Raw genomic sequence first — 23,165 nt, forward strand, 5'->3', positions numbered from 1 at the left:
GCCAAGTCAAAGTCCTGACCTTAATCCAATCGAAATGTTGTGGAAGGACCTGAAAGCAAGCAGTTCATGTGAGGAAACCCACCAACATCCCAGAGTTGAAGCTGTTCTGTATGGAGGAATGGGCTAAAATTCCTCCAAGCCGGTGTGCAGGACTGATCAACAGTTACCGGAAACATTTAGTTGCAGTTATTGCTGCACAAGGGGATCACATCAGATACTGAAAGCAAAGGTTCATATACTTTTGCCACTCACAGATATGTAATATTGGATCATTTCCCTCAATAAATAAATGACCAAGTATAATATTTTTGTCTCATTTGTTTAACTGGGTTCTCTTTATCTACTTTTAGGACTTGTGTGAAAATCTGATGTTTTAGGTCATATTTATGCAGAAATATAGAAAATTCTAAAGGGTTCACAAACTTTCAAGCACCACTGTAGCTTACTTACTAATGTTTGCTAATGTCAATGAGTGACTAGACAGTTTTGATTATTAAGAACAATTTTGTCTTATTATTTTGCCAAATAAATCACTGAGACACTGACTATGTAAATTGTGAGTCGGACACAGAAATGGCACCAGTGTCTACCTGTGATAACTGCTAGTGAAATAGCGTGTATTTAATTAGCCAGGTAGCTGATGTTAGCTAATGTTAGTGGTGAACAAAAACTTATTCGCCCCTTTCACACATCCCACAATCCACTGCGTGGTTGGGAACCTTCGGTTGCCAGACCCAGGCTGCTGATGACGGTACAAAAACCAATTTCGGGCTGTATAATCTGTTTCGATGTTCAAATATTATTTACACGATCTCACAGATTTTTTTCAAGATTAAAGGGGAACTGAAATCATTTTTAAACTTGCTTTATTTCTTAATTAACGTGTTATTCAATTACATTTTCGGTTTTATTAACCTTATATCGTGACTCGTGTTGGCATATTATATTACACTTATTGGCCTTTTCGGTTTTTAGCCATGCTGAATGTAGTTCGTTTGGTCCACGGCAGGCGTCGCTTATCCGTGCGATCTTCACGAGACTTGTGCGAGACTTCAAACGTGAAGTGTCAGTGCCACCATTTTGAAAACTGTTTACACAGCGGCCAGATTGCCATATCATTCCAATTTAGATTAATTTCGAGATTTGCCAGCTTCATCAGTGATGGAGATTATTCTATACGACTTCGAACCATTAGTTAAATGAAAAAAAAATGCTTTCGGACACTAGTCCGTCATGCTGGTATTTACGTCATTACTGTCGCACAGTTAAAACGTGCCAGATCAGTCGGCTGGTGAGTTTTCAAAATAATAAACACATGCATGTATTTTTGTGATAAATCCATATTATACTGAGCGCATTTCCTACATTAATCAATACAAAGTTCCTGCATCTTTCAGTTCTTTTAAATCAAGGCTGAATACTTTCTTCTTTGCCGTTGCCTTTTATTAAATCAAGTTTGAGACTTTTAATTTGATTTCTTTGAGTGTGACCGCAATGCATGATGGGGTGGATATATTGCTTTGGTTAGTGACCATCGGTTGTACACTACTTTTCGTGATGCATTGGTGGATACTTTGAGTGCACTATATAGGGTGTAAATAATCCTCACTAAGTTTTTGGACAGCACTACAAAATGGCGTCCCCACTATATAGTGCCCTAAATAGTGAGTAGGGAGCGATTTCGGACACAGAGAAAACTTCCGGCTTGATTACATCAACATTCGAAAGAGGGCGCGCGCGTCTTTTGACAGCGTTGGCAGATGTTGGTCACTTTGATTTCTGCTGTACGTTTTACTTCCGTCCTGCGAAGTCTCGCACAGGTCTCGGCGAATCTCGTTTATGGCCGTTGCTTTGACATATGGACTGATGTATTACATAGCATATTTCAAACACACACAACTTGCTATAGCAGTGACAGAATAGCCATCAGAAATGCATTCCTACATTTTATAAAATGAGAGAAATAGAATTTTGATAAATTTGCCTTCAGTTCTTTAATACTGCTCGAAATAATTTGCGCATTTCCAGTTTGTCATCAATGTAAATTTGTCGTCTGTTTGGATGTTCAAATATCAAAAGCAAGCTGAAGTGTGATGTTATTAGATTGCTTTTATATGTCTAGTTACTGGTTCCATGATATTTTTCGTGAGCACAGAAGCTTTTAATCAGTCATCCTTATATTATCGCCCATCCAGCACTTTCACTCTCTACACTGTTTACACAAAATACATGTTCCAACTACTCAGCACCGTAACTCTGGCCAACAACATTAACAGTGTATATTTACATTCATGACAAATTGTAAATGTGTGATCATTTCGAACAGTATTAATCTTGAAAAAAATCAGTGAGACCGTGTAAACCTGGAATAATATTTGAAAATCGAAACTGATTATCTAGCCCAATATTGGTTTTTGTACCGTTCTCAGCAGCCTGGGCCTGGACACTGGAAGTTCCCAACCGCACAGTGGATTGTGGGATATGTGAAAGGGGCGAATGGTGTATGTTGACAGGTTTGGCTAGTGTTAATTCTCTGAGAATGCACCAGTGCAAATTGTGACTCAGATAGCGACAGTCGTGTGTGTGGTGTGAGCTGGTATATTAGTTAGTTAGTTAGCTAGCTGGGGAGATACTCAGGAGAACATGGACGAGTTTTCACATTGCATTTTTGTGTTATTTGTAGAGACTGATATTCATGACACTGAAAGTCTAGAGATGTTCCTCAGCCATTATAATTCTGTGGGAATAAAAAAAAAACATGAAACATTTTATTATTTTGCGTAAGATTTTAGTGGTTTAAAGCTTTTCAGGATGCAGAAGCAGGAAACTGGGTGGTTGTGAATAATATAAAGGGTTTTCCAGTTAGCATTTTCATTAAATCTGGATTTCTTGATAGAACCCCGATTCCAAAAAAGTTGGGACAAAGTACAAATTATAAATAAAAACAGAATGCAATGATGTGGAAGTTTCAAAATTCCATATTTTATTCAGAATAGAACATAGATGACACATCAAATGTTTAAACTGAGAAAATTTATCATTTAAAGAGAAAAATTAGGTGATTTTAAGTTTCATGACAACAACACATCTCAAAGTTGGGACAAGGCCATGTTTCCCACTGTGAGACATCCCCTTTTCTCTTTACAACAGTCTGTAAACGTCTGGGGACTGAGGAGACAAGTTGCTCAAGTTTAGGGATAGGAATGTTAACCCATTCTTGTCTAATGTAGGATTCTAGTTGCTCGACTGTCTTAGGTCTTTTTTGTCATATCTTCCGTTTTATGATGCGCCAAATGTTTTCTATGGGTGAAAGATCTGGACTGCAGGCTGGCCAGTTCAGTACCCGGACCCTTCTTCTACGCAGCCATGATGCTGTAATTGATGCAGTATGTGGTTTGGCATTGTCATGTTGGAAAATGCAAGGGCTTCCCTGAAAGAGACGTCATCTGGATGGGAGCATATGTTGCTCTAGAACCTGGATATACCTTTCAGCATTGATGGTGTCTTTCCAGATGTGTAAGCTGCCCATGCCACACGCACTAATGCAACCCCATACCATCAGAGATGCAGGCTTCTGAACTGAGCGCTGATAACTTGGGACGTCCTTCTCCTCTTTAGTCCGAATGACACGGCGTCCCTGATTTCCATAAAGAACTTCAAATTTTGATTCATCTGACCACAGAACAGTTTTCCACTTTGCCACAGTCCATTTTAAATGAGCCTTGGCCCAGAGAAGACGTCTGCGCTTCTGGATCATGTTTAGATACGGCTTCTTCTTTGAACTATCGAGTTTTAGCTGGCAACGGCGGATGGCACGGTGAATTGTGTTCACAGATAATGTTCTCTGGAAATATTCCTGAGCCCATTTTGTGATTTCCAATACAGACGCATGCCTGTATGTGATGCAGTGCCGTCTAAGGGTCTGAAGATCACGGGCACCCAGTATGGTTTTCCGGCCTTGACCCTTACGCACAGAGATTCTTCCAGATTCTCTGAATCTTTTGATGATATTATGCACTGTAGATGATGATATGTTCAAACTCTTTGCAATTTTACACTGTCGAACTCCTTTCTGATATTGCTCCACTATTTGTCGGCGCAGAATTAGGGGGATTGGTGATCCTCTTCCCATCTTTACTTCTGAGAGCCGCTGCCACTCCAAGATGCTCTTTTAATACCCAGTCATGTTAATGACCTATTGCCAATTGACCTAATGAGTTGCAATTTGGTCCTCCAGCTGTTCCTTTTTTGTACCTTTAACTTTTCCAGCCTCTTATTGCCCCTGTCCCAACTTTTTTGAGATGTGTTGCTGTCATGGAATTTCAAATGAGCCAATATTTGGCATGAAATTTCAAAATGTGTTACTTTCGACATTTGATATGTTGTCTATGTTCTATTGTGAATACAATATCAGTTTTTGAGATTTGTAAATTATTGTATTCCGTTTTTATTTACAATTTGTACTTTGTCCCAACTTTTTTTGGAATCGGGGTTGTATTAGAAATGTGTGCAGGGTGGGTCTTTTCCCTGATTTATTATTTTCTTGATTTGGAAACACCACATTATTTAAATATTCAAATATTTAGTGTGTCTCAAACCTGTTTTGAGTGATTTTAACTGTCAGTTTTACTGTTCAGTTTATTTTTGTAATTACAGGGGGGAAAAAGCCAGTGTTGTGGAGTGGGGGTTCTATTTATTTATTTATTTATTTATTTTTAATTCCAAAAAATGCAATTATTTCAACATAATAGAACAATCATGCCAAGTTTACACCAAACACGGTGACAGTGTTAAAATTCACTCTGGATGCTCTACTAACGACACTGGTCAGTTTGTGGACGCTCTGTGCAACGTAGATGAAAATGGCAGCCATGAGTTCGTTTGTAATGCTTCATCTTGCAAACTTTATTTAAAGGAGACACAAAGCAAACAAATGCCAGCTGGTATCTTTGTGCCAAATGACCACAAGTAAGGTATAAGCTAACCTCATGAAAGCTTTTCATAGTGAAGGTAAGAAATCGATCAGTGAAGGAAAATAATGAACAATTGTGATAACACGTTCAGTGTTTCCCCTGTTTGCTGTTTTTATTTCTATTTATTTATTTATTTATTTATTTTGGTTGGAGGGTGCTGGATGAGGATGTTCCCCTGCAGGACCCCTCCCCGGGGCTCCTATTACAGAGCATTTGGACCTGAACAAACAGTTAATGTTTAAGTCTTCACATTTATTTTCGAACAATAATTAGAACAACTTTTACAGCAGCAGTACTGCACTCCTGGGTTTTTTTTTTTTTCCGGACCATAAAGTGCATATCTTGGACCAATTTCATTTTTTTTTATATGAAAGAATGTCCCTTTACACACTCATCCAGATGGGTCATTTTGCACAAGGCCATCTGTCTACAACAGAAAAAAATAAAATAACAAAACACGTCTGGAAAAATCCCAAGGGAGTCTGGAGCCAGATTCGTGACGTCACGTGCGGAAGCGCCAGCAGGCTGTGAGAGCTTGCACGGTTTCAGTGCACAGCCTGTGTAGACCAAGTTTAGCAGCTAGCGATTTTGCATTGAAATATGGAATTGTCACCTGAGCTTCTAAATCCATGGATTCATGTATCAATGCTCATCTATCTATTGTTACATAAATTATATTTTTTCTAATTACTATGATGTATTTATATATTTCTTCATTTAGAAGAGTACTGGCTACTGTAGGAGAAAGATTTCATAAGCTACACACATGGAATCGGCTAAGCAGGGTTGTATAGACATTTAATGTGTTTGACAGGTCCCAAGATCTCGAGCCCTGACACGCCGTATATCCCTTGATACATGTGATGTAAGTGTATTATTGCCCAGCGCTTTCGTGTTGTTTACTTTTGTGTGCGTCAATAAATAACATTATCCATGTACCACACAAACACAGAAACACCTAATTTGGAGTATAGTCTCTCTTATTTCTTACCCTGGCAACAGGCAACTTGTGAATCACTGATTTTCTTGGTCTTTTTCTCGGCTCTGCTTTGGTCCTCGACTTCCAGGTGCCTCGCACAAAGCGCTCCCATTTCTCTCTCATTGTCCGGTCTTTTGGAAAACGATGAGTACTAATCCCATCAAGATTGGTGTTGCTACACCCTCCTACGATACATCTGTTAACCATTTTAATAATGACGTGATAACGTTGAAGAAATTTGCAGAAAACCACCAGGTCGTTTTCTCATAAACAAACCAGCGCTGACGTAGGATTCAGAAGGAGGCGTCCCGCACGTGACATCACGAAAATCATTGTTTGGCGGGAAATCCAAATGCCAAGTTTTTTCAGAGGCGGACCAATTCGCTTCAAATGGCTTGATTTCAACTGAATTTTTCTGGTATTGCGCAAGGTAAAAAAATTGCACAAAATGCAAAACGTGACAGATATTTGACCAAAGTTTAATATAAAATAGGAGAATTACACTGATCCTGCTCCTAAATATACCCAAGATGTGCACTTGAAAGTAAGTGTGTGTGTTTGTGTGTGCGCAATATAATGGTAGGGGAAACACTGATGTTGGTTGGATAAGAAAATAAACCAACAACATTACACAAATGGCTTTTAATTAGTTTGCATGACTTTTGTGTTGATGCTAAGTCACATTTCAACTTGCAGTTTATTGTGGGTTTATTTATTTATTTCCCTCCCTGTATGAAAACTGGGACACATCATAAATAATGGGGAAACCCACCATCATAATAATTAATTTCTCCTCCATTGTACTTGGGAATGGTTTGAACAGAACCAAAATTTAGACCACTGTGTTCTCTAGTATTCTTTAGAACACAGCTCTTCTTTAGCTCATCCGGCCGCAGGCTAGGCCAGATGAGCTTATGCGATCATGCGTTGTCTGTCGTCCGTCCACAATTTACAAAAATCGCTACTCCTCCTACAGGATTGATTGGATTCCTATCAAACTCGCATACAATGTTCCCCACGTGGGTGTACATAAGTTGTCAAGATGATGGCGCCACCTGTCATATTTACGATTTTATGGGCGTCTCGGCCGGTATGAGCTCCAGCCTTATTGAGGCTATTTTCTAAACTCCAGTTGGTTGCCCTTGAACTGCGTCATAGCTCATTACTCATTATCATTAAGCTGTCTGGACTTCACCTTTATTCTGACGCCCCACTGCCCAAGATTCGTCGCCAAGAATAATACCGCTGTTCACTGTCGAGGCACTTGCTCACATACAAAACGAATGACTTCCAGTCATTTTGATGCTCTTGCCGTGTTTGGTGTGAAGGTAGGGTAAGTAATACACTGATATTAAAATGATTGTGGTCAGTATAAATCAAAGCTGCGACCATTAGAGCTGTTGTAAGGTTGTTTTGATCTTTAAGCTGTGTGTTGTGTGGTTGTGTTTGTGGTGGCAGAGCCCGGCTCTGGTGGCTCTGTGGGAGCAGTGCAGCAGTGAGAGTGTGGTGGTGCGCTCGGCTTGCTGCGATGCCCTGGTACTGCTGGTGGAACAGGGTCACGCTGATCTTCACTACGTCCTCAACAGCATCCTCAACCTCCTGCCCTCAGCACGGTACGCCAACACATCATGACCATGATCAACCAGACGCGTCTACATGGCTCCATAAGAATGTTTAGTATTGACTGATCAGTTGTTCAGCAAGTGTGTGACCGTTTTATTTCAGGGATGCCAGGTGTAAATGTGTCGGAGGCTCAAAGTCTGAGATTTTTCTGCTGAATGACACCAAACTATGCTGGTCTCTGACCATTCACACTGGACTGGACTGGAGTTAGGCTGGGTTTAAAGCACTCTTCCACAGCACTCTGTCATTTATGAAATATTTTCAGTATTGTAGATGGAGAGCAAGTCATTTGCTGTGCCAAAGAATACTAATGAGTGAAAAATGTCACGTTTCCCACCCTGTGGAGCACTGACGCCATTATGATCATGCTCTAGCTCCTACTCCTCCCAGCTGGTTGTTTGCTGCTCTGCCACTTTTTCAGGAAGCGAAGCCAGCCAGGACACACGGTATTAAAGAAATCTGTACGCCTTCTCACACTAACGCGTCACAAATGGCTAAAGAAAATGGTCTTCAGACTAAGCAGCATGCAGTCTTTAACATGTTTCATTTGACAGCTTGAAGATTAGTGCAGAAACGGTTTCCTGCAGCTGAAATAAATTTTCAGGTTCATGTTTTATCCTTTGTTTTCATTTGCTTATGTATAAATTATAAGCATAATGAGACAAGGCTCTTGATTCAGTCTGCCTGCGTGTCAAACAATACACTCGGCAGGCTGTATAATAATGTAGGCTATTTATAATCCACTGCCTGGCCAAAAAAAAAAGCGCCACCATTTGGATTTAAATAAGCAAATACACAAGAACCTTTGATTGGATAATTACTGCAATGATTAATGTGTTTCAGTTGGCAACAATTCTTTTAACCCTAATGATGCAGTGAGTAGTTTCTCATTTCTTAAACAAACACGTTGGAAGACGTGTGCCGTGGTCATGGAAAAGATGTTACTGTGTTTCACAGGGGTCCAATTATTGGCCCGCATCAAGCAAAGAAAACAAGTAAGGAGACAAAATTATAGGAATTGGGTGAAAAACTGTCCGACGCATTATTAAAACCTGGAAGGATAATGGTGACTCATCATCATGGAAGAAATGTGGTTGGGGGAAAAAAAATCTTGACTGACTGTCATTTAAACTCTCGAAGTCAAATCATAAAAAAATCGACAGTAGAACTCACGACTATGTTTAATCGTGAAATTAAGAGCATTTCCATACTCACAATGTGATGAGAACTTGCAGGATTGGAACTAAACAGCTGTGTGGTAGCCATAAGGAGACTAATCAGGAGAAAAGGTTTCCATTTGCTCGGGAGGATAAAGATTGGACTCTTGAGTGATCGAGAAAGGTCATTCGGTTTGATAAGTCCAGATTTACCCTGTTCCTGAGTGATGGGTGTGTCAGGGTAAGAAGGGAAGCTCATGAAGCGATGCATCCATCATGCATAGTGGCCACTGTACAAGCCTCTGGAGGCAGTGTTATGATGTGGGGTTACTTCAGTTGATCAGGTCGAGACTCTGCAATGTTATGGGGCAATAAAATGAAGTCAGCTGACGACCTGAACGTACTGAATGGAAAGGTTATCACATCAATTTTTTTTTTTTTTTCCTTCCCTGATGGCACAGGCCTAAAATTAGGGCTCAGATTGTGAAAGAGTGGTTCAGGGAGCATGAGGAATCATTTTCACACATCGGTTGGCCAAAACAGAGTCCTAACCTTAGCCCCAATGAAAGTTTTTGGGATGTGCTGGAGATTGTGTTATAGAGTGGTTCGACTCTGCTGTTGTTAAGGCAAGATGTTGGGGAAGAATTAATGAAACTCTAGATGGAAATAAATGATGTGATGTTGCAGAAGGTTGTTGACATACACTACCGTTCAAAAGTTTGGGGTCACCCAGACAATTTTGTGTTTTCCTCTTCACACTTTTATTTACCACCATAAGTTGTAAAATGAATAGGAAATATAGTCGAGACATTTTTCTGGCCGTTTTGAGCATTTAATCGACCCCACAAATGCGATGCTACAGAAACTCAGGCTACATCCACACGACAACGGCAACGAGATTTTATTAAAAATAATATCGCGTCCACATGGGCAACGGATCAGTAAAATATCAGGTACATATGGCAATGCAACGCTTGCTGAAAACGATGCAATACACATGCCACACCTCTAGGGGCACTGTAAGACGGTCCCATCGGAGATACCAGAACAATAGAAGAAGTAGACGCATGTGCATAAACCCCTTCTTCTACCCAGTGTGAAGCACTCACAGGAACAAACACACAACAACAAGAAGATGGCTGCAACTACGCGAGGAAATCGTGCCTTCTGTGTGTACAAATTAGTTTTATTAGTGTGCATAGTTTTATATAACTTAATTTTCTTATTGTGTGTGAACATTTTGAAAAGCAGTCTTATCCAGTAAAAAAAAGAAATTCAAGAAATGGTTCAGTTACTTGTTTATTTAAAAGAAAAGCTGGACACAAAAGTAAATGCAATGCAGTGGTTCATACAAAACAGCGAGAGTGCTGCTTGTTCTAGTCATGTGGTTGTGACGTCATCGTAAACAAATCCGTTCTACTCATCCAGACGACTTCGCAACGGCGCCGTTGCCAGATTTTTCCACTCTGGAACCCGTTCTCAAAAAATATCGTTGTGGGGCACCCAAAACGCCGGTGCCGTGTGGACGCCAGGCCAAAACGATAAACAATTTTATCAGATTCACCTGAATCTGTTGCCGTGTGGACAGGGCCTCAATGTGCTCAAAGGAAGGTCAGTTTTATAGCTTCTCTAAAGAGCTCAACTGTTTTCAGCTGTGCTAACATGATTGTACAAGGGTTTTCTAATCATCCATTAGCCTTCTGAGGCAATGAGCAAACACATTGTACCATTAGAACACTGGAGTGAGAGTTGCTGGAAATGGGCCTCTATACACCTATGGAGATATTGCACCAAAAACCACACATTTGCAGCTAGAATAGTCATTTACCACATTAGCAATGTATAGAGTGCATTTCTGATTAGTTTAAAGTGATCTTCATTGAAAAGAACAGTGCTTTTCTTTCAAAAATAAGGACATTTCAAAGTGACCCCAAACTTTTGAACGGTAGTGTAGTGCCACAGTGAACGCGCACTGTAACCAAAGCTAAAGGCGGTTCAATGAAATATTAGTGTGCGCAACTTTTTTTTTTTTAGGCTGAGCAGTATAGATTACCACTTGTGTTATATGGGATTTTTAACACCAATAATGATTAAAAAAAAAAAGTCTGTGATTTCTGATGAATATTATCGGCTGAAACCCACCCCTTCAAAAAAAAAAGTCTTCATTGAAATAGAAATGTATTAAAATATTGTGAATAGTATACAAATACTCAAGCCTTAGTGTACATGAAATAAATTCTCAGAAATGTTGAACCATGTACACAACAGAATGACTTTAATTCGACCTATATACATAACTATTTATTAGTAATGTGTTTTCAAGGTGTAGCCAACTTAATTAGAAAAAAATGTTTAGTCAGTCTTCATCAATCAAATATAGCATATATGCAATGGTAATACTTCATTCATTTCTTTTTATACGGTAGAAACTGTACAATTTAAAACAATTACAAGAACAATATTTCAGTAAAAAAAAATCAATTTGCACATATGCAATAAATTTGTGTACAACTGAAACTGACTGGTTTTAAATAGCTGAATGCCTTCAACTGTTTGACGAGCCGTCGCTACTCTGCTTGGGTCAGCCGATTGTTGTGATTTGTGGCATTCCAAACACGTGTGTTACCAACAGTGGAGTTGCGTGTACACTCTGGTGGGCAAACTATGCAATGTCAACACTCAACATGGCTAAAGGATCTATCTTCTATCTCTCCATTTCTTTTTAATTATCCCCTGCCCAAATAAAGTTTGGTGGGAGATATAGAAACCGGTTTTGTTCGTCCGGTCACGTTTTCGTTTCCGGGCCATATTTTTAAAACTCCTGAAGATATCTTCATGAAATTTTGTATACATATCAAGCAACATGTGAACTGGTACCTTTTGCTATTTTGGATTTTTGAAAAAAGTATTTTTCAAATTTTTACATAAATAGATTTTGACTTCATTTCTAAGAGCGATGTTCGTTTCCGGAGCATATCCAAAACTATTCATGATACAGATTTGAAACTTGGTATACATGTTAACAAGGTGATGTAGATGTGCCTATTCATACTGAGAAATTTAAATTTTTCATGTTTCCATGGAAACGGTTTCAGACTTAGTCTCTCAGGTTAGTCTTAGGGGTTGGTTTTGTTTCTGGAGCAGAACTTGAAAACTATGAGTGGTATGGTCTTGAAAGTTGGTATATATGTTGATGAAGTAATGTACAACCCCGATTCCAAAAAAGTTGGGACAAAGTACAAATTGTAAATAAAACTGGAATGCAATAATTTACAAATCTCAAAAACTGATATTGTATTCACAATAGAACATAGACAACATATCAAATGTCGAAAGTGAGACATTTTGAAATTTCATGCCAAATATTGGCTCATTTGAAATTTCATGACAGCAACACATCTCAAAAAAGTTGGGACAGGGGCAATATGAGGCTGGAAAAGTTAAAGGTACAAAAAAGGAACAGCTGGAGGACCAAATTGCAACTCATTAGGTCAATTGGCAATAGGTCATTAACATGACTGGGTATAAAAAGAGCATCTTGGAGTGGCAGCGGCTCTCAGAAGTAAAGATGGGAAGAGGATCACCAATCTCCCTAATTCTGCACCGACAAATAGTGGAGCAATATCAGAAAGGAGTTCGAAAGTGTAAAATTGCAAAGAGTTTGAACATATCATTATCTACAGTGCATAATATCATCAAAAGATTCAGAGAATCTGGAAGAATCTCTGTGCGTAAGGGTCAAGGCCGGAAAACCATACTGGGTGCCCGTGATCTTCGGGCCCTTAGACGGCACTGCATCACATACAGGCATGCTTCTGTATTGGAAATCACAAAATGGGCTCAGGAATATTTCCAGAGAACATTATCTGTGAACACAATTCACCGTGCCATCCGCCGTTGCCAGCTAAAACTCTATAGTTCAAAGAAGAAGCTGTATCTAAACATGATCCAGAAGTGCAGACGTCTTCTCTGGGCCAGGGCTCATTTAAAATGGACTGTGGCAAAGTGGAAAACTGTTCTGTGGTCAGACGAATCAAAATTTGAAGTTCTTTATGGAAATCAGGGACGCCGTGTCATTTGGACTAAAGAGGAGAAGGACGACCCAAGTTGTTATCAGCGCTCAATTCAGAAGCCTGCATCTCTGATGGTATGGGGTTGCATTAGTGCATGTGGCATGGGCAGCTTACACATCTGGAAAGACACCATCAATGCTGAAAGGTATATCCAGGTTCTAGAGCAACATATGCTCCCATCCAGACGACGTCTCTTTCAGGGAAGACCTTGCATTTTCCAACATGACAATGCCAAACCACATACTGCATCAATTACAGCATCATGGCTGCGTAGAAGAAGGGTCCGGGTACTGAACTGGCCAGCCTGCAGTCCAGATCTTTCACCCATACAAAACATTTGGCGCATCATAAAACGGAAGATACGACAAAAAAGACCTAAGATAGTTGAGCAACTAGAATCCTACATTAGGCAAGAATGGGTTAACATTCCTATCCCTAAACTTGAGCAACTTGTCTCCTCAGTCCCCAGACGTTTACAGACTGTTGTAAAGAGAAAAGGGGATGTCTCACAGTGGTAAACATGGCCTTGTCCCAACTTTTTTGAGATGTGTTGTTGTCATGAAATTTAAAATCACCTAATTTTTCTCTTTAAATGATACATTTTCTCAGTTTAAACATTTGATATTTCATCTATGTTCTATTCTGAATAAAATATGGAATTTTGAAACTTCCACATCATTGCATTCCGTTTTTATTTACAATTTGTACTTTGTCCCAACTTTTTTGGAATCGGGGTTGTATATGTGCCTTTTGATACTAAGAAATGTGAGAATTTTTAGCTCACCTGGACCAAAGGTCCGGTGGGTTTATGCCATGGGCTGCTGAGGTCAGTGTAAAGAGGTAGGGTTGGTTTCCTGCAGCAGAACTTAGAAAAATGTGACAAATAATATCTTGAAACTTGGTAGATAGTTGGTATATAGGGCGGGGGATATCGATGACTTCTTGTTGTCATTTATTGGCTGTTCTAAGCACTGATACCAAATTATCAGCAATTTGCTCATATTGACTGTTAATATCAGCATGCTGGTTTAGTTGTCAGGCCTGAATATTATATGAGATGGAATAAATATTTTGACTTTGTCAATCCCACACACACACACCTCTAAATAAGTAGCTGCTTCTTTTTGTCAAGTCAGGACAGGCTATCAGGTTTTTAAAAACACACCTCCCAAGCACATTAAGGTTTTTGTTGTTGTTGTTGTTGTTGTTTTAAATGAGCTAATATACTAGCATACAACAGGCAGGAAGTAGAAATGTTCTCCAAATCCTTAGGTTGTAGTGTAGGGGAGCACTTTAGCTTCCTTTTAAGTTATAACAGCCAGTGGATCAAAATATTAGTTTGCTGAATGTAACAAATATTTGTCCAATACGCTGTTGCTTACACCACGAACATGTCCGACATTACCCTGCCATACAAAAACACAAACACACCCACATTCACAAACAGCAAACTCTCTGCTCCCTTTCCTTGTTGACTCAACCCAGGTAAAAAAAAAATAAAATAAAATAATAATAATGTCACTGCTGCGATCGGGAAGGTTATATTTGATAGTGGACAACACAAGGTTCAAAAGCACCTGTAGGGTTACAGAGAGTGGAATGACTCTTACAGCTCAACTAGCTGACCGCAGGATGGAGAAAAGCCCCACGCTTCAGACACCCAGTCACACCGAGTCATGTTTCATTCTAATGTCAAGTCAATTTTATTTGTATAGCGCTTTTAACAATAGACTTTTTCGCAAAGCAGCTTTACAGAAACATTTATGTTAATCGCATGAATATTTAACAGTTATTCGCCGAAGGTGAGGTGAGTATCAGTGAATAATAACCGAGATGAAGTCGAGGTTATGATTCACCGAGCCTGAGGCGGATCATTTGTTTTAGTAGAAATACACAGGGGATTATTGAAATAAAAAAAAAAAATCATGTTAAAAAATTTATTCCAATCTTCAAAAGCGGCATGCAAATGTAATGCGTACAGCCTTGTGTCACTTATCTACACCAAGTCACACAAAATACTTTATTTTGAAATCGATAAAATAAATCCCAATTCCACTTTACCTTTGAATAGTTTTAGACCAAACTTTGTAGCATCTTTAGTGCTTTTAGGAACAGCGTTTTCTCTCATCATTTGCAATTCTTCCTCACTTACGGTGACAAAGCCATTGGCTGCCATTTTGCCGAGTCACTCAAAGTGATTATCAAGAAATAATCCAAATCTCTTGATCAATCAGTGCGCGTGATTTCCTATGATCACCTGCGTATTTATACCCAATAAATTTATTCCTAATGAGCAAAGCCTGAGGCGACAGTGGCAAGGAAAAGCTCCTTGAGACAACACGAGGAAGAAACCTTGAGAGGAACCAAATTCAAAAGGGAACCCATCCTCATCTGGGTGATAACAGATAACATGATTATAAATAAGTCTATTTTGCTGAAGTGTACAGCTTTTGTTTCCTTATATGGTCTTAAGAATTTGAATGGTTCAGACAAACACTGTGTCATTATTAAGTCTCAGTTATTGTACTTATATAAAATAAGGCATGTATTCAGGAAATGCTTATTTTTTTCTGTATTGAAAATGTATCAAGTCCCCTCCATAGTGGTATCGCCAGTGTTGTGTTCGAATCACTAAACCTCGAGTCTCCGGTGTTCAATTCCGAGTCGAGTCCAAGTTATTAAAGAAAATTTCGAGTCAAGTCTGAGAACAAGACTCCAACCGCACCATTTGACGGAGGCTGTTGCTGCCTTTATATGAAACTGTCTCTGCTGCTGTGTTGGACTAACGTTACTGCTTGACTGCCCCATTTTATTTAATAGGCTACAGATAAAAAACTTGTTCATCGCTCAGCAAGCCCCGCTATCGACAGGGCAAATAACATGAGAGAGGGTTAACACGAGCTAGTTCATCGCTCAGCAAGCAAGCGCCGCTATCAACAGAGCAATGAACATAGCTTGTCACTTCCTTCTCTGGGTGGAGTCTTGCCATGCGATGACTGAAGTTCGAGGTTGTCCCCGTCGTCTCCTCGATAGTTCGTCTACATATGGAACACATACACTACTGTTCAAAAGTTTGGGGTCACTTTGAAATGTCCTTATTTTTGAAAGAAAAGCACTGTTCTTTTCAATGAAGATCACTTTAAACTAATCAGAAATCCACTCTATACATTGCTAATGTGGTAAATGACTATTCTAGCTGCAAATGTGTGGTTTTTGGTGCAATATCTCCATAGGTGTATAGAGGCCCATTTCCAGCAACTCTCACTCCAGTGTTCTAATGGTACAATGTGTTTGCTCATTGCCTCAGAAGGCTAATGGATGATTAGAAAACCCTTGTACAATCATGTTAGCACCGCTGAAAACAGTTGAGCTCTTTAGAGAAGCTATAAAACTGACCTTCCTTTGAGCAGATTGAGTTTCTGGAGCATCACATTTGTGGGGTCGATTAAATGCTCAAAATGGCCAGAAAAATGTTTTGACTATATTTTCTATTCATTTTACAACTTAGGGTGGTAAATAAGTGTGTGACTTTTCATGGAAAACACAAAATTGTCTGGGTGACCCCAAACTTTTGAACGGTAGTGTAGCAGTGCATTTTTTCCCACTGCATGAGAAGTCTGTATAAGCAAAGCGGACAATCCTAGGGGCTTCTCTCCAGGCATTTTAGCGCCATTAACGTTAGTTTGTCCCTGAACATGACGTATGAACAGGTGAATGTGCATTCTCTTGGACGAAATTAGTATAAAAATTAATGTAGATATAAATAAATATCTTGTGCCAAATTACTATGGCATGTTGCAAAAAATAAAGAAAAAATCCGAGTCCTCGTCTCCAATTTATGACTCCGAATCCAGCTAATGCACGAGTCCTAGTCATCAGTGCTCAAGTCCAAGTCACGAGTCCTCAAAATTAGGGCACAAGTCGGACTCGCATACATGTCAACCTTTGGTCAATCAAACCTGTATAACCAACCTCCAAAATCCGTATTTCCCTTATAAAATCCGTATAAGATGCAAATTAAAATAATTTACCTAAAATTTGAATGATAATTAACAATGATGTATCCAAGTTACTTTTTATTCAATATTAATAACAATAAACCTTCAGAATGAATACAAAGCTCCAATGTTTGACAAAAACATAAAGTGTCACTCTAATGTTCTGAATTGTACTCCATGACAGCTTTTTTTAGCAGTCTGCACCAATACCTCACGAGGCTGCATGTCACAGCAAGTGTCTGTGTTGATCTTGCCGGAGTGCCCATTCAGAATCTTTTCAGTCGCTAGTGAAAGTCGCTCAGGTGGAAATACGCGTTTCAAACAAAATGTTACTTCCCGGTTGGCGGGATTCTCGCAATGCGGTGTGCGCATGATCAAAAGTGGAACGAAGTCTCGCTACCACAAGATAACGCGCGATTTCATAAGACTGTTTACTGGCTGTCTGTGCTTTCTGTGCTGTACAGTACGTTTGTAAATGTTATGCGCTCTTTTATCATCGTGGGAATTGATTATAGCTCTAAATAAATATTGAAGTTTTTTTTAAAGAATCCGTATAACTTTATTTGTATGCCCGTATACTACGTTTATTGAATCAAATCCGTATAAAATACGGACATTCCGTATAGGTTGACATGTATGGACTCGAGTACTACAAGCCTGAGTATCGCATCACATTTGCATTTTGTACGCCATTTACACCCCTAATGTATAGATGTGACTGCATTAATGCATCTGTGGCCATTGGATGAGCGATGCAGTAGACTGCAGTAAGAGCTCATCTGCATATTCCGATATATGAGGAAAGAGAGACACAGCTTAAATGCAGCTTGTCATTTCTCATGTTTATTCAGTTCTCTCTCTCTCACACACACATACACGAACAGCTCAAGCTGTCTCACCCACCATAATAATAGAGGATCACAACCCACACAGTACACACATCCTCCCTCCTCAGTGTGCCAACAGCACGACCCAATAACCATGTGATGAAGAAGAAGAGTGTGGCTGCTGTTGTAATCATGCTGTTTCATGTATGGAAAGCGTGAGCAGATGGCCCTCATTTTAAAGATAATTGCACCAATATTTCAAGATTTCAACCAAGCTTTTGCTTTGGGGGTTTGTTGAGGTTCAGCGAGGGCATCTTTTGAAACAAATTTTAAACACGAGACTCAAAATTGTTTTCCAAGTCATTCATTTTGAACTACTTTGCCTACATTCTGGTGACTACATTCATGCTCCAGCATAATTTTCCCAATAATCCACTTTCTTTGTGCACTCACTGACAGCCTGTAGGTAGCACATGAGAGAAGTAGAAGTTGCTGGCATGCACGGTGCAAAGCGAGACTTTCCTCTATTCACACGGAACACGTGCGTGCAATAGCAAAGATGAAAGCAGACACGCAGATGAATTTGCTGTCAGCGTGGAATTACAGCTTCCCTCTCTCCCTAAAACGCGGCGTAATCAAACCCAGAGGAAGAAGGGATGCACAGGCCAGCTGAGAGATGAGTGCAGGATGAGGGAAGAGGGAGGAGGGATGAAAGAGAGTGCAGAGCGTGCTGTCATACCCTTATGATTTATAATGTATGAGAAACCAATGTCCTGCTTCACTGTCTTGAAACCACGGCACCTTCTCTCACCGCAATCCATCATTGGCACATATTCAAGGATCAGTGCCTTGAATAAAACACATTATTATGTGCAAACAACAACAGTAATAATAATAATAATAATAATCTTGATATAAGCTTAATAGTGATGGAATACTTCATTAGATTCTTGATTTCAAGACACGTTCTACACTTTCAGCTGTTTGGGACGTAGCTTGGTGGTGGTGGTGGTATGTCATACAGTCGAACAGACATGCACGTCTATTTATTTTGTGTTAAAGGAGACACTTTCACTGATGGTTTGATTCTGGTCTGTCTTACGCAGAAATGTACAAGGGCTGATAAAGGTTGTTGGGAGGCTGCTCCAGATCCAAGCGAGTCAAAGGGACAAAAGGACATCCTTCTCTTGTCCGTACTCAATCAGGTGAGCATTCAAACATCTGCCTTGCTGCCAGTGTGAGCACTGATTTATACGCCTTCATTTTTTCAGAGGTTAGTTTGCAGTTAGGTAGAGACCGCTGTGAAAAAGCCTAAATTGTGCTACTTCTAACAAAGAAACTGTTAGCCTAAGCATTTTATCTCCAAAAGCAGATCCTAAACATGCAAAACCTGTCTCTTTCCTCCTTTATTTAACAAACAAATATAATAACCATCACATTTAAGGTTTCATTTCAAGGTTTTCTTGGACAGCATTTATCTTTCCATCTTTAGTTTGCAATGCAAAAGGTAATGTCTGTTTCTTTGGATAGCACTTTTGCTTCTTTGTGAAAACGATTGGCTTACAATGATTTTAATATGCGAATGCCACAACATACCAGGTTACAGCAACAAATCACTGGGACGCCGATTTAAATATTGTTAATATTTAGGCAGAGGGCAGATTCATAAAGAATCCGAAGGTAGAATGTAGTGGTGTTGTGTAAGAGTCAGTCACAAAGCATTTGATTATGCATATACTTTTCTAATATAAATATACAGTACCACTCAAAAGTTTGGACACACTTTGTAATTCCAGTGTTTCCAATACAGTTATATTCGTGGGGAGGAATATGACTTAAATATATTTGACCATCCTCATCCAGACACCCCCCCCCAAAAAAAAACAAAAAGAGAGTAAACTTCAGTGTTTTTTTCTTTATTTTTATTAATTCAGAGACTCATGTCTTAAAGTAATGATGGATGTCGTTTCTCTTTACTTGGTTAGCAGTTCTTGACATAATATGGATTACTACAGTTGTGGAGTAGGGCTATTTACTGTATTTTTATTATTTACTGTTTGACTTCAAATGCATTAAAGGTAGACTTCCAATTTTATTAGTTTTTTTTTTAATAGAACAATTAATGAATTTAGGGCCATGTGGCCTTAAATTCTCCGCTGTTTTTTTTCCTGCTTCACCATGACGCAATTCAAGATACTATGTCATGCATCATGTGGCGGGCTTTCCCTGTTTGCACAAGGCATTGTGGGATACAAATCTGAAACAGGAGAAAAAAATGGAGGACGCGAATGAAATGTGAAAGACCGACTACAATAACGGAAAGCGGGAAGAAAAGATGTTATGCTGCGAAGGAAAGGAAACACAGGACCAAACTAATAAATATCGGCGGTCAGCAAGCACTTCGGTGTGATCGGCTGTTTGTTTAGCGACAGAATGATGGAACTGTCAGTGCATGGTCGAGGTAAACCTGTAGATGGCAGTAATGCAACACTGTCGATACCAGCTACCGTAAAACCCAAAAGAAGAAGCAGGTAAATCTGCGCATGTGCAAACGGACTTCCTCTGTCTGCTTGACTGCGCGAAGCGAGTGATTTCATGCACATTATTTGCTCAGGAATCCCCTCAAATTAAATAACTTCCCAGCTACAGAATGGCCTGTTTGTGTGTTTTTTTTTTTTTTTTTTTTTTTGAGATATTGCAGAAATAAACGTATCACAATGACCAAGTTTCAGAGGGGACTAAATTTCACCGATTTTATGAAATTGAAAGGCTGTCTAGCTTTAAGAAGGCAAGAAATTGCACTAATTAACTTTTGACGAGACACCTGTTAATTGAAAAGCGTTCCAGGTGACTACCTCATGAAGCTGGTTAAGATAATGCCAATAGTGTACAAAGCGTCATCAAGGTAAACGCTGGCTACTTTGAAGAATCTAAAATATGAAACATATATTTTTTTTGTTTATCACATAATTCCATATGTTCCATCTGTTATTTCATAGTTTTGATGTCTTCAGTGTTGTTCGAAAATGTAGAAAATAGTCAAAACAGTATGAATGAGTAGGGGTGTCTAAACTTCTGCCTGGTAGTGTAATTCACAAAGCACGAAAGCGGATCCTAAACCTGCAAAAAACAAAGGCATATCCCAGGGGATGACCAAGTCACTAAAACTGAATCATGAGCAATCCATTATGGCTGCTATTCATGGTTTAGTTCATTTCTTTGATATACGTAATGACAGTTTTGCATATTAATGTAGTTATCTGTTCATGAAGTCTGCCGTGTCTGCCGTTTCGGCTTTGTCCAGAGGGGTGGGGTCCCTCAGTGCCACTTAGTAACCACAAAGAGGGCCTATAATAAGGACTGTATCAATCAATACTCTAATTAAAATGTAAATTAAAATGCAAATCCTGTTATTAACACGTACATAAAGGCTGCTGCACTGCCTTTTTATTATTTGGTGCGAGCATGTAGATGGTTTTCATATATAAAATAAGTAACGCTGTCATTTTCTTCCTTCGTGACATGGAGCGTTGGGATTCTGTCAAGGAGATTACCGCCTCAGCCAGCCATCGTCGATATTCTTTCATTAATGCTGGCATCTGAAGTAATTGGGTTTTTCCTGCTTGGTTTCAGAATGCCTTCGTAAATGTTCCTCTCATGAGTGGATTTTAGGAATAAACTCTTGGTTATAAACTTTTATTGTCGCTTAGTGGAGTGGTAAGATGAGATTCTTTAGGAATATTACCCCAGAAAAAAACAAAACCAAAAAACCCCACTGATACTGTGATTAAGCATCTTTAGTGAAGGAAATTACATGTTAGGACAAAGCTGCCAAGCCCCCCTGCTATCCCAGAGGTCATATGTCTTCATGAGTTATTGCTCATAAATTGTCCCCCTAATATGATCAAGCCCTTGGGGATGGCTGTCTCATTAGTGGTGATAAACGTGTAATTTGATTTCTTTTGCTGAAATCAATCAATAGTGATGAGTCTTAACGGTCTTACATTTATCCAATTTACAGGCATTACTGGGGGAACGTGCTTCTTGCCTTCCATCCACACAACCTATGGAAAGTCCCAGGCTTTGTGATCCAGGCTTCTGGGGTCATGAGCATGTCAGGGGTGTAGCATTAATAAGAGTGGGGGTGGGGTGATTTTCTGTTCTTTACCCCTTAATTCTCAACTAATGCCGCCAAACTGGTTCATCTTTGCCTGCTATGAAACCTAACGATGGCATCATATGTTTGGAGAAACCATGGTCTGGTTAAAACTAGTGAACATGGAGAACTCTCCACCAGGCTTTTGACTCTTTTGGGTGCTGCCTGGTGAGAAGATGAATGGCTGGAGAGCTCGTCTTTGCATGAACTCGTCTGGGATTGCAGCTTGGCCATCAGAGAAAGTGCCAGGATTAATGGAAGTGGCTCGGTGATGCCCAGGCTGCCCATCTGCCTGGTGCCACCTCCGCAATCTGCTGTAGGGTCACAAGGCCATTTAGAAAATATGAGCAGACCATCCAAATCGTTTTGTCTTCTGGTAACGTTCTTTTAGTTAATTATCTACTTAATATTACGTATCAGTGCCTGAATATGCTTTAACTGTGTTAAGTAAAGATTTGAAAGAAAACAAAAAAGTTTATTTGCATTGAAATCGCATCATCTTTGGGGGGGGGCTGTCAGCTGAGAAATTATACCGAAGTGAAAGGAGAAGTATAGTGTTTAACTCTTACTCGGTTTAAATTGGAAGCGTCCAGTCGAAAATGTAGTCAATCGAAAGTCAAAAAGTTGATGCTTTTAAATGTACTCGAGTGTTAAAAAGTAAATGTTTTTAACCGATTAAATGAAGTAGGTCATTGCAACATAGGTTAAGCCATTTCTGCATTTTTTTTTCTACATCTGAATTTGATTGGTTGCTTTAAACTGAAATGTAAATAAAATGCCTATGAGCCCGTTGATGCAGACAGTCATTGGCTAAATGAGAGAAGAGAACTTTGAGATTTGTAGTACTTTGACTTTAGTCTCAATAAAGGTATGTAAAAAGTGTGGGTTTTTTTTTTCCTGAAAATGAAATGAAGTAAGAATATAATATAAAATTTTTCAGTAAAACTCAAGTAAAGCATAAATATGGCCAAATAATACTTAAAGGAGATACGCAGAACTCTTATTTTTAAATAAATTTCTGAGCGGATAGTATCTCCATCCTTGACTCTTGTATGCTGCATAATTGAGAATAAAAATATATATATTTTTGAGAGTTAAAATCAACCGCAAAGTTGGCATTCGAGCTGCCCCGCTGAGCCAGCCAGCCCTGAGTGCGTGACGTCACAGCGGGAACTGGTGCTATAGACCAAAGCCAGACTCGGCAGGTGAGAGTGGTTGCAGTGGCCTCTTCATTTGGATTTATTGGAGATTCTTCGGATTCCTCAGATAGTAGTACATCTGACTGTGATAGTCCTGAAATTGGTGTGTGTGTGTACATGCTACTGTTATACACGTAGAACCGTATCAGTTCGAACCATCGGAAAGTGAATCCAATAGTA

The 23,165-nt window shown here is 39.4% G+C and overlaps 1 protein-coding gene across 3 annotated transcripts in view; it reads left to right on the forward strand.

Annotated features, from left to right (window-relative positions):
* The window catches only part of focad (focadhesin), a 195,467-nt gene that overhangs the window by 41,079 nt on the left and 131,223 nt on the right, over nucleotides 1-23,165 (forward strand). For all 3 annotated transcript variants that reach the window (XR_009655645.1, XM_060934188.1, XM_060934197.1), the window contains exons 4-5: nucleotides 7,411-7,565; nucleotides 18,737-18,835. Coding sequence is in view for 2 of the 3 variants with exons in the window: in XM_060934188.1 (XP_060790171.1) it covers nucleotides 7,411-7,565; nucleotides 18,737-18,835 (254 nt within the window). In the remaining variant the exon portion in view is untranslated. The remainder of the gene's footprint in view (nucleotides 1-7,410; nucleotides 7,566-18,736; nucleotides 18,836-23,165) is intronic.

The sequence above is a fragment of the Neoarius graeffei genome, chromosome 1, assembly GCF_027579695.1.
Source record: "Neoarius graeffei isolate fNeoGra1 chromosome 1, fNeoGra1.pri, whole genome shotgun sequence".
In the NCBI taxonomy this organism is placed as follows: domain Eukaryota; kingdom Metazoa; phylum Chordata; class Actinopteri; order Siluriformes; family Ariidae; genus Neoarius; species Neoarius graeffei.